Source organism: Protopterus annectens, chromosome 3.part0 (assembly GCF_019279795.1).
Source record: "Protopterus annectens isolate FY-2018-M chromosome 3.part0, PAN1.0, whole genome shotgun sequence".
Taxonomy (NCBI): Eukaryota; Metazoa; Chordata; order Ceratodontiformes; family Protopteridae; genus Protopterus; species Protopterus annectens.
The window spans coordinates 280,048,719-280,065,461 of record NC_056731.1 but is presented as its reverse complement, the minus strand read 5'-3'; the positions used below and the strand labels follow the sequence as shown (position 1 = coordinate 280,065,461).

The following is a 16,743-nucleotide window of genomic DNA, read 5'->3' as shown; positions in this document are numbered from 1 at the left end:
CCCACCTTTAATGTGACCTATAACCTGTACAATTCAATTGAAAAACAAACAAATCTGTTAGGGGGAAAAATGTAAAAAAATAAAAAACATACAATAAGCTGGTTGCACTTGATTCAGGTGAAATTACAAGAAATAATTAACACACTAAACAAAGATTTAAATAAAAGTAGATGACTGTTGATATTAACACACACATTTGAGTGTTCATGTACATGTGTGTGTGTGTGTGTGTGTGTGTGTGTGTGTGTGTGTGTGTGTGTGTGTGTGTGTGTGTGGAGTCGCATATATATGCATCTCTATTAACTTAATGAAAAGCAAAGTACTAATAGTTAAAGTAATGAATGCACAATGTTGAAATATTAAAATACTGAAATGTTAAAGTGTTGAAATCAAAATATCTACTTCCCTACATGTGTAGAGAGTTGGACTTGGCCCCCCCTCCCCAAGAACTATGTTGGCACTCATTTTCTAGTTTCAGTAACAGAAGTGATATTGTTTGCCGACTGACTGTGTACTGGCATAGTGTATGCATACAATACATGTACGATATTAATATTTATTTTGAGTTCAACATTAAGTTTCTGCATACACCACATAGCTGTGGCATCAATTCTATGAAAGATCAAGCAAAGCGTACAGTATTTTCCCTCGATGTTGGTAAAGGTTTTGACAGCAGAGAATCGGTTTTACAGCAGAGAATCGTTAAAAGATGATGTTGGACTGACACGTCATAGCACTTCTTGCTGATGACAGATCACTGATTTATGGAATTGCATACTGCCTCGAAAAAGTGCAACCATACGGTTAGTCTACTTAAAATAAGAAGGATGTGGATGGTTAAGCCCCCTCTACAAAAGATGTGAAAGGGGAGTACAATTCTTGCAAAAATGACGATTTTTAGTTGTGCAGCAGGACTAAGACTGCACCTGTGAACTAATGACAGTTACAACCGAATGAAGGGTGTTTACACAACTAGTGCAGTTTGTGGAGATCCATGTTACCCAAGATTTGTGTAATTGTGGATTCTGTATATTTATTATTTATGTACGAGGCATGGGAGTGCAAGACAGAATGACCCACCCCCAATGCATCATGATTTCATTACGAATTATTAACAAGTTTACAGCACTTTTGTAAGCACTACTGACATGTCAGGGTGTGGAAAGTTAATGCAATTATGGTTAAACATATTTATGCAACTGACAGTACAGCTCTGAATTAATGTAATAGCTTTCACTGTCTAGGGGTTTCACTGGTTTGGCTACTTCAGTCAAAAAACTAACAATATAAAATGCTTTTTTACTCTTGTCAGCAGAGAAGGGAAGGCCACACTAGGGAGACAGAAGATCATTGGTTTAGTTGGTTTTACCAAGCTACTCCCAGATTTATGATTATGTCTGTAGATAACAGAATATCCCTTATAATGTTTAGTCCTTCCAACATGCAATAATTACAGCTACTGTAGTCTGACAAAGTTCACTATCCATTCTGATAACTACTTGCCTTGCATCATTAAGAACCATTCAGCAGCAAAATAAGCAAAAAATGCAACTCCCCCCAAATCTTTAACATACTGGTGAGATGAACTGGTGAATATATTTTCTCCATAAAATACCTTTGTGATGAGCCTTCCTTTACAAGTGACATCTGCAACAACTTCTTGCTGATGCCACTTCATTTTTAACACCTTTATTAAATGATCACTTAAGACATAGGCAAACCTACTTTAATACAAAAGAAAACAAACCATATTAATGTGTTTCCAGTTACATATATTACACATCACAAATGCTCTTTTTTTACAGCTATCGTCAGCCCTACATTACATAAATTCCTCAGTTCCTGCCTTCCCTTTAAACTTCACTCCTCCTCCTCCTGAACATTATTCTGCATGCAGTGTTCCCACAATTTCCATTTGTATGTAATTAGCTTCTGCCCTTTTCTAAAGATCCTACTTCCAGTTCTTTTCTGCATGTTACAATATTCAATACTTCATAAACTGTTGGTTTAGGCTTTTATTTTCATTTTCTTGTAACTGCTTTTTTTGACAGCCACCAGAACTGAATTTAACAAGGCCTTACATGTCCAAGTATTTCAGATCCTCAGTCTCAGCTCAGAAGAATAATTTCCTTAGTTGCACCCATTTGCACAACCCAGTATTGCAGACAAAACTACTATGTAGGGAATTTTAAAAATCTGCCAATTCAGTATACTCTCAAAACACATGTTCTCAGGGGTCTACATCGAAAGCCCACAATATCAAAGACCAAATTGTCGAGGCGAAAGCATCGAAACCTCAATTCAGCAAATGACCAGATCGTCAAATTCATTCCCAGGGTAAGTAACCACTCATACCACAGCTAACAAAAACAAAACTGTACCATCCCCAACCTACTCACCCCCACACCTCCCTAACTAAATATACCAACTCGGAGATCGCACTACAGTTGGGAAAAGGGCATAGTCCACCTAGTTGGCCAACAGGTTACTTACCGTGGGAATGGATTCAATGATCTGGTCGGTTGCTGAAGTGAGGTTTCACACTTTCACCCTGACGATTTGGTCTTCAATATTGTGAGCTTTTGATGTTTTCAGGTAGACCCATTCTCAGATACCTCTTTCTTCCCCATCACACCTCCAAAATTTGCCATCAAACTAAGGAAAAATTTTTTTAAGTTAGCTTGGGGTATAAAATATCCATGCAAACAGTTACAAACAAACATTCTAAACCTTCAGGACTTTGTTGCATACTTGGGAACCATACATATGTCCTCCCATTGTTCCCTTCACCTCTTTATTACTGCTCACAACCTCTCTTCTGGTTGATAAAAATATGCCTGACCTGTATATAAACCTAAAGGGACTGAAAACATTTTTACCGTTTGTATCTTACTATCCATGAACAGCAGCTTCCAGTTTCTCAGTTTTTGTATTATCTTTTGTTTAGTCTCTTTCACATATCCTTAGCTTCCATAACAGAAGCCTTTTTTAATCCAAACTCCTAAACAATTCATGTTAGTGTCCACATGAACATGGATACTCCTCAACCACATCACATGTAGTTGCATAACATACGGCTACAGCCTTTGATTTATTCTTCATTAAATTTTATATCCCGACAAAAAACTTGCAACTTCTCAAAATGTTCCATAAAATGGAGTTGTCATTTTCTGGACTTAGTAGGTACAAAATAATATCTGCAAATAAAGTCAAATTTTCTTGATCATCATATCAATTATATCCTTGAATTCCTGAATCCCTTATTTTCTTTGCTAATGGCTCTAAATATAAAGCAAATAACAAAAAGAAAAACATCATCCCTGTCTACTTCCTCTGATAAGATGCAGCTTATCAGGGAGGAAAGCCTTTCACTTTAATTCTTGCCTCCAATCCTTTATATAGCCTCTTAACCGTATTACTGTATTAGGGAATGCAACTGCTTTCATTGCCCTACTCATAAAATCCCAGCTTACTCTGTTGAGTGCTTTCTCTGCATGAAGACCCACCACCAACAACAGTATTTTCTTACGTTCTGCTTTCCCTCTGGATCATCAATGCTCAATTAATGTTGTCAAATGCTTCCCTCCCCACCATAAAACCACACTGATCAATATCTATTAATTTTGGCAACACATTTACCATTCTTTTTGCTAATACAGATAAACACCTTATAATCATGGTTTAAAATTGAAATGAGTCTATACATAACACTGATCTGACAGGTCTTTATCATCTTTAGGTATTAAAGCTACCAAAGCTTTCTTCCATGATGTTGGTGTTTCTCCTCAATTTAAAAATACTGTTAAATAACTTCCAGATCTTTATCACTTTCTTCCCTCCAAACTTCCACAGGAATACCATCTGTTCCTAAAGACTTTCTTGCAGATCAATTATACATCACTATTGTTCTCTCATCTCCTTGAATTTTAATTGCAAATTGTTAAACCTCATCTACCTCTAACCTTGACATAATTAAGTCTTCCATAAATATTTCACTGTATAGACTCCTTAAGTTTGGTGATAAACCTTTCTACCTTCTGTTGCCTAAATCATTGTGCCAAAAGAATTTATGCTCTGGAGTTATCATCAAAATAGCTGCTGAGCTAAACTAATGCATACTACCCAGATACTCCCTTAATTTCCTTTTAGAACTCTGCAATTGGGCTTCTTTTTGTTCTGTGAGATTCCCCTTATTGTAGAATACTTTAAACTTTGTCAGCCCCTCCAAATAATTCCTATTACTTCTTACCCATTTCTCTCTCTCTTTTATTTCTACCCTGTTTTTAAAATCTATTGTCATTTTATCTCATTCACTAGATACAATTTCTGAAGAAATTTCTAACTTCCCTAATAACTCTCAATTTCCACTACCCATTCTTTAAATTCCTCTTTTTTAACAGGTAGGTGGGAAAGCACCAGAGTCTTATTTTTACTTCATTACCCCGCATTTTTCTCTTAGTTTTTATTGATACAAGATTTGTAATAGTTACCGGATTTGTGTTGAAGCTTTCAGGTAAATGCACATGTTCCTGTGAAATATAATTTCTATCGAATCCTGGCAGTTATTGTACCTTGAGGAATACTTTGTAAATTCTCTCAAAATTTCTGCTACTGATTTCACATCTTCCATATCAAATATTATCATAATTTTCTTCAGAAATCTACCCTCTTTTGTTATAGTTTCCCTTCTACGTCCCCCAAATATATCTTCTCTTTTGCAAATCAAGTTCCTGTCCCCAACTAGAAGTAATATTCCATGCTGAAAGCTGATTATTTTTCCCAACATTGTCTTCAACCCCTAATAACAGTTTTTGGGGTAATACAAACAAATGCCAGCAAAATCCTTCTCCCTAGCCAGTAGAACCTTACTACTACAAATCTACCATTACTATATTTTCTCCTCTTCTGTTACTATTGGGGTTCCCATAGCAACAGTATAATTTATGCCCATTTTCCTTTGTCCCTGATATTCTGCTGATTATCAATTCTAAAATCTTTTCTTTATCAAATTTACATGTTCATTTTTCCCTAAATGTGTCTCCTGCAGCCCTATTTGCACTCTGCATTTCTTTATATAATTCAGTACTCTTTCCTTTTTGTCTATACCTGTAAGGACATTTGCTTTATGAAATAATGTGGACAGCACAATCATTATGATAAGTTACTGTTCCCACCTGTCATATACAATTTTTTCAGATGTGTATTTCCAACTTTTGTGTTACATGCACACACTGTCCGGCAGGTTGATATTCTATACAGATGCTTCTTGTCACATTTACGAGACTTTTTTAATGAAAACCCTCAAACAAAAACTAAATACTTTTTCAGAAAACTCCTACAACATATTAATTGAGAACATACACACAAAACTACGTACATCTTCAAAAAATTAAGTTTAACCCACAAATAGGAACTGGTCCAAATTGACAACTGCAGCCACATATATCACCTAGCCTAAAATTATGGTTACCCATGCTAAGTGCATGCACAAGTTACAGCCTATGCTCCCAAGTACACTGATTGCAGTCTGTTCTTTTCTTATATCCACTGCCCTCCCAGATGTGAAAAAACGCTTATATGTTTTCAGATAACACTTGATTTCCCTAAGAAAAAGCGCACTGGCTTTAAAACTAAATAATACAATATTCTGTTAAATGTACTGAAGTATTAAGGCTGCTAAGGAAGCTGCTATCTCTTATTCACTTCCAATCATTTCACATTGTATTTTTCATCTAGCCGCTTGTTCTTGTACCTTTAAATTTTGCATTTCCTTAAGCAGAGAATGATATCAACTCAATTGCTTGCACCTACAAATGGCTTGTTTTCATGGAAATGTTGCCAGCAATGATAGGGAAAAAACAGCTAACAACTCTACAGATGCAAGAAGGAATCTTAATTTCACCCAGAAAACCATAATCATAATGTACAGCTCAGCTGCAGGCTTCTCGACTCCAACTGAACATTTGCTAGTGAAAAAAAGCACAAGCTAATATTCTTGTATATGCAAGAAACTTAGCACTCCTCATTTCTTTCATCATTTTGGATTATTTTCCAAACCTACTTCCTTACAAAATACACTTGTTTACAGATTAAGCAAAGGGCATTAATCCAGACATTCACCTTTGCAAAAATAAGAGAAAGCATCTCAATTCTATATATAATAATATAATATAATACAATCTAACATAATCAGTGTACTTTTACACCCCATCCCCACCCCAGCAGCCCAAGATCCCAGCATATTAACTTAAATTTGCTTTTGCCCAGGCTTTCTTCTTTTATTATTACATTTTAACGTCTATATTTCTTGCAACTAAAATTTACTTGTTTGTTGTGCATGACTGTTTTCTACTTTACTAAAGTAAAAGCCAATAGCAAAGGGATCTGGCTGACTAAGTTTGCAGTTATTGCAAGCTATGAGTAGTCACTGGATCCCCAAATGACTTAGCCATCCTGCAGGAAGCTTTGTCTCAAATAATTGGTGCCAAAATCATGGACTGAAAGTTAATGCCAAAAATACATTACTGTCTCCTTTGGGAAGTCATCTACCCCAGAAAATGACTACATTGACAATACACCCCTAACAGTTGACCCAGTAAGGGATTTGGGAACTTATGTGGACAGTAATCTAATATTTGACCAACATGCGTCTATTGTTGTAAGTCCTTGTACATTGTACAGCTTCTAAATGTTTTTAGATCCAGGGATGTCATTGTCCCCCTTACTCAGCCTTCATTGGGTCAATCATTGAATATAAATTCTCTTTCGCATGTATCTGTCCAGACGCATGCAACAACTGGAATGCCAACAGAGACACCTTACTAAAAAGAACCAAGGCCTATACAACCTATCCTACTTGGACCAACTCAAAGCCTATCACTACACTCTTTATCCTACATACTAAGACATGACCCGGAGCCTGGCATACAAGACATCCTCCGACCCATTGCTGATAGATTTACTATACATCAGCAAGTCAAATGTCATCAAAAATACTCTGTCTAGGTATTAAAACCTCTTCTGCAGCATCAAAAGAATGGTTTGGAGGAACAGGTATATTTCACAGAGAATACTGCTGCAGTGGAACAGACTCCCCCATCCACATAAAATAAAGTTCATCTCTGTACATTTTCAAAGTGCAACTAAATCTATGGATGAAAAACAGAAAATGTACTGCAAGACTTCCCACTACACTACTAATGGACAGATACAGTTCGTAAATGCTTAATCCCATGCATGGGTCCCCTCAAATTATGTATGATCCCAGTTATTCTCATTAGGGTAGTATATAATTATCGACCATGGGATGGGTAAGGCCAATCTTTAAACAAATGGGATAGGTTATTTTAAGCATGAAAATGGAAACTAGTTATGCTTAAAAGGGCCTGCAAGGCAGCTAGCCTAGTACTTATCTTTGAATCACTGAAAAGACCCTCCATCCATATTTAAAATGACTAAATACTACACAAAACGGCTTTACTACATAACAGAGTTTATATCAAGAAATGTTTTATATAGATAATATTAACAACAAAAATTTTCTTAAAGTTACTCTGTCATTAATGTTTAGAAGGACACTAAAAGTGAAAAGTGGGGTATACGCTTTACAGACTACCCAGAAGTTTTATAGAGTCAACAAAAGTCCAATCTTCTTCAGCCACTTCTTGCAAAACAATATTTCACAAATGTGATTGATGCCTTAATAAACTCACATTTATTCACTAATTTCAGTATTGCTGGTCGTTTCCCTGGTCCTGTTCATCTTCATATTCCTACACCTAACTCTGGTTCATGTCTAAGATACTCCTGATACTTATAGCTATATCTCCTGTGCTTTTTTTCGGTCTCTCAAGCATTTTCCTTTGGAATGCTGGAAAAGGTTTCACTGGCAAAGGCTTTCTATGAGCTTTATTTTTAGAAGAAACACACAGTCCCATTCTGCTTGTTGGCTCACTTTTTGTTGGATACACGTTTGTATTTCTTCCTTAGCCTGTTCTGAATCAAAGACAGTCTTTGATCCTCCAGGAAAAAATATTCTGAAGACAACTGGATAGAGTAGCTTGAATCTCATACCTGCCTCTCGACATTCCCTGATTACTGAGATAAATCTGGTCCTCTTGTGGCCTGGTGTACAGTGAATAATAATTTTCTACAAACATTCTGCTGTCTCCAATTTTTAGTACTTTCCCCCTTTTCCACAGTTTTCTCAGGATCAATTCTTTCTGCTGGTATGATTGAATCTTTACTCATACAGGTTTTGGCTGCTTTCTGATGATCAGGTTTGGAAAACACACACACACACACACACACACACACACACACACACACACACACACACACGCACACACGCACACACGCACACACACACACACACACACACACACACACACACACACACACACACACACGCACACACACACGCACACACACTATGTTCCCTTTCAATTAATAAATCCTGTCATTGAATACCTTTCCAGTTGCTTATTTGTGCTTTCATAAAATTAATACACTCTGTTCAAGTTTCTCAGGTACAGCAGAAATTCTCAGGCTCTCTCTGTTCATTCTGTCTTCTAATTCAGCAATTTTTTGAAACATATCTGAGAAGACTCATACTTAACCAAAATGTTCTTTATTTCAGCCTCTGATTTTTGCAGTTTTATCAGTTCATCTGACCTTCTTCAATTTTTCCAGTCCTTTGTTATTTGAGTTGATATTTTCCTTCAGTGATTCACTTATTTGTATCACCTCCAAGTATATTTGTTTTATTGTTTCCTCTAAATTACTGGGAGCCATCTACTGTACCAAAGTTGATGCTTTAACTGGTTTCTGTTGAACAGCTACAGGATTCTTCCTGGTCAGTGTTACCTCCTCATATTTTCTAGTTTTTCTTTTAGGTTCTCTAAATTTCTTCTTTGTTGCCACCCAGACAATGTAGTGTCCAGCAACTCTATTTTACCCAAGCTGGCAGAGTTACCAGCTCTTTATTGCTCTCTTTCTTTTTTCATACTGGGAAGGCTAAAATTAAGCTGCTGATCAATGTGCATCCATTTTGGAAGACCCAATGCCACTTCAATTTTGATCAGAAATATAATTCATGATATGGCAAATATACTAGTAAGTTAATTATTTTAACATTGACAAATTTGAAATTTATTTCTTTAAAGCTAATCAAGTTTTGAAATTTTCTTCCAAAGTTATTAACAATGCATATGATGGTTTCTTCAGAACAGTAAACCAAAATGGTGAAATATATAAAGCACTGTCAGTTGCACTGCTCAGACCTGCAGCATTTATAGTAAGAAGGGGAGACCAGAATATCTGGTCAGGGAGATGACATGGGCAGGTTGTTCTCCTTATTAAACAGCTGGACTGCTGAAGCACTTGCCAGTATTACCTGCTGCCAAGAACACAGTGTAGTAATTAGATTTCAACAGCAGATTACTGTAATTAAATCAGGGATGATTTAATGTTGCTGCAGTTTTCCTTACAGCTGAATAAAGTCACCACAGTTTTCTTTAGCTCAGCACTTACTGGCTAGCTAAACAAAATTAATAACTTCAACAGTGCTTCATAAAATATGGTACAAATATTTCAAAATACATATGCATCCTGCCTCTGAATTATCTGTGCACGTGCATTCATTATATTAGTTACTGTTCATCAGTAAATAAATTGCGACTAACAGTCCATGTAGCCAGCCAAACCACCTGGTTACCAAAAGAATACAAAAAAAATGCTTACTTTCTAATTCCTCCTTCTCAAAGTTTGTGTTGATGGTAGAGCTGATCTTTCCTTGATCCACAACCGCCTCTTCATCATGGCCCTGACAAAAAAAAAAAAAAAAACTCATATCACATATAGAACACATTTTTACATTTTATATTGCTTTATTTAGAATGTATAAACAGGAAACATTTGTTTAAACACTGTAGATACAAAATACAGACACTCTACTGGCTAAAGCACACTGATAATCAGCCATCAATACATGTTACAAGTTTACTTTTAGCTACATTATACATGCCTATGCAAGAGGTTGTGAAGGCACCACTTAGGACTCTGCAGTGCTCACTGTACTTCCCAAGGACTGAAACAAACTCAGTAGACACTTAAGCTGGCTGCAACTGTTCTGTCTTTGTGTTGGTGTGGCTAGCAGTAAGTCATCCAGATAAGGGTAAACCCTTCATTCTTTAAAGCCTCTGGTTCATTGCAACTATAGACTTGCATCCTGGGAGCTAAAGGAGCAAAACTATAAGTGTGTGAAACTCATAATGACTGGTTTCGACCTCTCAAACTCCCTGGCTATCTTGATGTGGAGATATGCATCTTGCAGATCCAGAGAGCACATTCAATCTCCTCCTTGCAGACAAAGGAAGGAAGGACGGCACTGTGAACATCTGGAAAGATTAAGGATAAACTCATTTAGCCTACTTAACTCCAAAAATGGGCCTGAAGCTTTTTGGTTCCAAAAAAAATAAAAAGACATCTGGAATAATAACTGGATCCTTTCATATGGTGTGACTTCTTGGATGGCTCCTTTGTTAATGAAGTTTAATACTTCTCTTGCTACATGCCTTGAAGGACTGAGATATTTTGACACTGAGAAAGAGTAGGGCAGGGAAGGGATGTGAAAGGGAATTGTATAGCTTCTGGATAGTACTGTCTGAACTTACCGGTCATGCATGATGACCAGCAACACCTTCAAGTGAAGGGACAGTCAGCCCCCCAGACTGCCTCTGAGGGAGACATCAGGGCAATGCCTCAGGAATTAGATTACTATCCCACTGAAAGAGGACTGTAGATTCACTATTGTTGCTGGATATTCTTTCCTTTGGGAAGGCATGCATTCTGGAGATAGCTGCAGCCTCACTGGTTCCTTTCATACTATTGATTTCTTTGCTGCTGTTAGCCTCACTTGACATGGATTCTTGCTGCACTGTTTAAAATGGGTACTGAGGAGACAATGTTACCGCCTATAAGGATCTTTCCCTCCTTTTCCATGTTCTTCAGTGTTTCTAACTTTTAGTCTACAGGAATCCTCAGCAAAACCGGTGAGAATTAGCCAGGAATCGAAGTGAAACATGTGCCTTCTGCTGTAGCTGTGCCATCAGATGATTTATGTGCAACGCACATGGTAGTTAAAAACAGAGGATACTACTGCCATCTGTGAGTGCAGCTTCATCTTTATTTCTCCATTTGGCAACTTGTCCAGCAACTCGCTTATCTCATCAGCCAAACCTTGCTGGAAGCAGACCAGTAGCACAAAAGAGTTTATCCCCCTTAGTATAAATACTGAGGATGCATAAACATGATTCCCAAATATTCCATTGCCTTGAATTCCTTCTCAAGGGATGGAGAGTAGAAGCCCTTTTAAGAGCAGACACAGCAACCAAAGAGTCCTGTCTGGGAGTCTCCACTCAGTACATCCAATCCTTGCGTGGCTGGAGGGTATTATCTGACCTCTTCAGGACAGATCGGCTTTCTCCCATGCAGTCATTATTAAAAAAAACGCACTATCTTGTCGGGGGGGGGGGGGGGGGGGCAGCCAACAGGAAAGTAGGAAGGAGCAAAAAGCAGCTTTACAGAGTATTCTGTGAAAATGATGTGGGGTCTACCAGCCATTCTGCCCTCTGCCTTATCATTTCAAGGATCACCCTGAACTTGGGGTCATCTCGGAAACCTATGACTTTTCCATCAGCTAAGAAGTCCTAGTATTTCCTCTTGTAACTTGACCTTGAAGGGGATGTATCAGTGGATAAAGAAATAGAATCTGTTACAAACACACTTGGTTGGTTTTGCAAGAGCCTTTTAGCATCTTTTTCCTGCTGAGGAGAAAGACCAGTAGCCAGAGGAGCCAAAAGAGAAAGGTCTCTGACTGAGGGCAATGTCAACTTAGGCAAAGGCATCAAGGGTGACAGATGTAGGACTGTCTGCATCAGAGACTGGCACAGATGCTACAATCGGTGGCAATGATACTAACCCTAATTGACGGAGGCCAAATTTCATTAAGGCTGATGAAGAAAATACTGGCACTGACCTCAACCTTGTCAGGACAACTCATAACAACAAAGCCCATGGACCCATTCACTGTAAGCCTACCATCAATAGTCCTGATGCTGACAGTATGAAGGCCAACACAGCAGAGATCAGCAAGGACCCAAACAAAGTCAGAGGAAAGACTGATGCATCAATCACAAAGGCAGCGGCCCCAAAACAGAAACCACAATTGATGCAAACAGATGCGGATACCTTTAGCTGGGTCTGCCTCATTTAAGACCAGAACCAAAACAAGGATATGCAACCAAAATGAAAACAGAAGGGATGGAGTGCTTTTATCTGTCATATTACCAGATGGGGAAGGGCAAGAAATATTTCCTGCTGTTCAGAGAAAGCCCTCGTTGTCTTTTCACAGCCTACGTCCAAACTGACAGAAGAATATGTTCCAGGATATCACTTACCAGGTCCCATAAGTCTTTCTGGAGCCATTCTAACTTGAGAATCAGAGATGGAAGACAGATTCACTTGCTTTCACAGCCAAAGAGAAGACTCAACAGCAACCATTTGGTAATTTATGCCCTCTTGAAGCAGTAGTAATCGTAGGTGCAGAGAACTCCCCCAGTACTTTAACTGACTGGAGCAGGGAATACCTGTTAAGAAGCATGTCTTATTAGACCTGTTCTGCTTCGTTTCTCTCCTCCTCTTTCTCATGATCTTGCTTCTTCCCTTCTCCATCCCTTTTATGATCCCTTTTTCTCGGTGTTGGAAGGTTCTTGAAACGTATTCCTCAATCTGATAGTGCCAGCATGGACACAATGCAGAAGTTGAAGCTCCTCCAAAACTGATTGTACCTGTCAAACATTGTACATTTTCTGTCTTGTTTATCTTTTGATTAAATGACTTACCATTTTTTTCAATTTTCTTTAAAATATTCCTCACAAAGACAAACATACAAGGTGTCTCTACACTGAGGAGCAACTTTGTGCCCTCATCTGGTACATTTTAAACACCTACCATCCCTGCTTAATTACCAGATATGAATGCAACAATTTCTGGATAAACTGAAAAGTATTAAAAATTTACAAACAACCAAACTTGTATTGACTAGCAAAGGACGCTTTAAACAGGCAGCTGCAATAGTTGTTATATAAACAAAACATATCCCACTAAAGTTTTTTTTTTTTCTTTTAACATCTAGCAGTAATGACAGCAGCAAACAACACCAAAAAGTACATGCACAACAAGAAATAATACTAATAAGTGATGAAGTGTTGCAAAAAGGGAGGGATGTGTAAAGGTAAAAAGTACAGTTTTGTACCTACCATAAATGTAGATGTCCGAACTGGATAGCATCTGCAGTCATAACAGCTGGGTTGTCCTGTCGTCAGGCAGCCCGTCAGTCGGCCGGATTCCAAAGTCCGGGTCCGGCTTCGGCTGATGTCGCTCTTCCTCCGACGTCATCTCTGTTGGACTTCGGGTATAAAGGCATCAGCCGACGCCATTTTCCTCAGTGTTTCTTGCCCCAGATGCCAGAAGCCCTCTTGAAGGCTAAAAATTTTGGATAGATGCCAATGTTTCCAAAAGGATAGAGGTAACCACAAAATAAGCATGTATGTACATATATACAAACAAATACACCATAACAGACTCCCCCCCATCAGCTAGCTATTAGGAGGGTAAACACCCTAGGAGTACCTCAGAGGGGAAGGAGGGAGGGTAATCCTGACTGCAGATGCTATCCAGTTCGGACATCTACATTTATGGTAGGTACAAAACTGTACTATGTCCTTCATGGATGCATCTGCAGTCATAACAACTGGGTAGAATACCATAGCCAACTAGGGGAGGAGGATAAAGGTAGGTTATGGTGTGTTTAAGATCCCTTGCAGTACAGCAGTGGCAAACCCTGCTCGGGATCTGGAATATAGAGGCAAATTATAATGCTTGGCAAATGTATGCACGGAGGTCCAAGTAGCCGCCTCAATAATGTCTTTGGTAGCCACTCCTCGTAAGAAGGCTGTGGTAGTGGCTGTTGCCCTTGTAGAATGAGGTCTTATGTTCTGTGGAATTGGTTTTCCATGGAAGGAGTAACAGAATCGTATGCAATTTCCTATCCATTTGGAGATTGTCTGTTTGGAAATAGCTTTTCCCTCTCTTCCTGTTGCATAGGCCACAAAAAGCTGGTCAGTCTTTCTGCTGCTTTTGGTTCTGTCCAAGTAGTAGCGTAGCTGTCTATGCACATCCAAGGTATGCAGTATTCTTTCCCCTCTGTTTTGTGGGTTGGGAAAGAAGGTAGGTAGGTGGATTGCCTGGTTTAAACACACTCTGGATACCACCTTAGGCATAAATGTTGGATTAGTCCTCATGGATACTCTGTCCTGGTGGAAGATTAGGAAGGGTTGCACTGCCATTAAGGCCTGTAGTTCTGAAACCCTCCTTGCTGAGGTAATTGCCAGTAGAAAAGCAGTTTTCCATGACAGGTGTTGTAAGTCTGCTGTTGCTGCTGGCTCAAAGGGTGATAGTGTCAACTTTTCTAGTATGAAGTTTAAGTCCCAAGCTGGTAATGGTGGTTTTCTTGGAGGTTTTACATTCTTGATTCCTCTGAGAAATTGTCTGAGCAGAGGGTGTGAAAAAACAGGTGGATCAAAGCTGTATTCTGCTGAAATAGCTGATGCATGTATCTTGATGGAGGAGTAGGACAGGCCTGAATGGAGAAGTTCGGCCAGATACTCCAGGATGTTAGGCATATCTATGTTTGACACATCTTTTCCTCTTTCAGAACTCCAACTGACAAACCTTTTCCATTTTCCAGCATAGTTCCTTCTTGTTGAAGGTCTGCGTGCTTCAAGAATAATGTCTTTAACTCTTTGGGAAAGTTCTTGATTAGCTGCTGCTATGTGATGTTCCATGCAGTCAGTTGTAAGGTTTTCAGGTTTGGATGTATGGTGCTGTAGTTGTTCTGAGTTAGCATCAAAGGCATCAGGGGTATTGGCCAAATATTGTTCGAGACAGGCTCCTTAGTAGTGGGTACCAGTGTTGTCTTGGCCAGTTTGGAGCTATCAGGATTATCCTTGGATGTTCTTCCTTGATTTTTAGGAGTACTTTGTGTATCAAGGGAAGAGGTGGGAATGCATAAACTGTTAGGCCCTTCCAGCTGAAGGAGAGCGAATCCACTTTCCATGCTAGTGGGTGAAATGTCCTTGTGCAGAATTTTTTGAGTTGGTGATTGTGAGGGGATGCAAATAGATCTATCTGAGGCATTCCCCACTTCTTTGTAATGGTCCTGAAGATGTCCGGGTGCAGGTGCCATTCGTGAGCATCTGATGTGGTCCTGCTTAAAATATCCGCTAGAGTATTTTCTTTTCCTGGTACAAATCTTGCTTGCAGCTGGATGTTGTAGCTGAGTGCCAGGGTCCACAGTTCCAAAGTCATTCTGCAAAGGGGGTATGAATGAGTGCCTCCCTGTTTGTTGATGTACCACATGACTGTGGTGTTGTCTGTCCTTATCAACAGCTGGCCCTCTTTGAGAAATGGTCTGAACTTTTGGATAGCCAGTTTTACAGCCAGCATTTCTTTTAGGTTGATGTGCAGGTGAAGTTGATCCTGAGTCCACAATCCTTGCACGCATTTGTCCTGCATGTGGGCCCCCCATCCTAGGTCTGAAGCATCTGTTGTAATGCTCTGGCTTGCTTGACATCTGTGAAAGGGAAGGCCTGGGTTGGACCGGCATGCCTGGGCCCACCATAGGAACTCCTGTTTTAAGCATGGAATTAGTGGGATTTCTGTTTCGAGGCTGTGCCTGTGTTGGGACCATAAATTCCGTAGGTACCACTGTAGTTTTCTCATATGTAGTCTGGCAAATGGAACCAAAATTATGCATGATGCCATGAAGCCCAAGGCCTGCAGAACTTTTCTTGCTGTTAATTTGTTTAGCTTTGTTAGTGACAAGAAGTAAAGAGGAGTTCTTTTGTTTTTCTGTAGTTAGGAATGCCATTTGTCTCACTGTGTCCAATTCCGCTCCCAAGAATGTCCTTGTTTGGGATGGTATCAGTCTTGACTTTTGTAGATTGACTGTGTATCCCAGTGCTTGTAGCAAGTAAATGACCCTTTGCAAATCTGTTGTCAACTTGCTTTTGTTGTCCCCTTGTAGCAGGCAGTCGTCCAGGTATGGGTAAATATGAATTCCTGTAGTCTGCAGTATGCGATTACTGATGCCAGGCATTTTGTGAATACTCTGGGCAGTAGATAAACCAAAAGGCAATGCTGAGAATTGATAGTGCTCTGATCCTGCAAGAAATCTGAGGTATCTTCTGCAAATTGGTCGAATAGGGACGTGCAGGTATGCCTCCTTGAGATCTAGAGTTACCAGCCAACACTCCTTGCCCAGCATGGGAAGAAGTTGCTGTAGGGTCAGCATTTTGAATTTTGGGACAATGATGTATGTATTCAAAGGCGGACAGATCGAGAATTGGTCTCCAACTTTTTCCTTTCTTGGAACTAGGAACAGTCTGGAGTAGAACCCTTTCCTTGCTCTGCTGCAGGCACTTTTTCCACAGCTCTCATGTTTGCTAACTCCATTATCTGTTGTAAAGCTTCTGTTTTTTGATTTGGAGGTAGATTTGGCATTCCTCTTTTGACTGGTATAGTGTGGAAGTGGAATCGGTAACCTTGATGTATAATTTGTAGAATCCACTTGTCTTTTGTTATGTGGTGCCAGTTCTTTGCAAATAAAGTTAACCTTCCGCC

At 39.2% G+C, this 16,743-nt stretch overlaps 1 protein-coding gene across 1 annotated transcript in view; it reads right to left on the bottom strand.

The window, feature by feature from the left end:
- Positions 1-16,743, bottom strand: part of SLC4A7 (solute carrier family 4 member 7) — a 1,497,737-nt gene that overhangs the window by 1,274,704 nt on the left and 206,290 nt on the right. Inside the window, exon 2 of the mRNA XM_044064760.1 lies at positions 9,742-9,823. Within this exon, the coding sequence (XP_043920695.1) occupies positions 9,742-9,823 (82 nt within the window). The remainder of the gene's footprint in view (positions 1-9,741; positions 9,824-16,743) is intronic.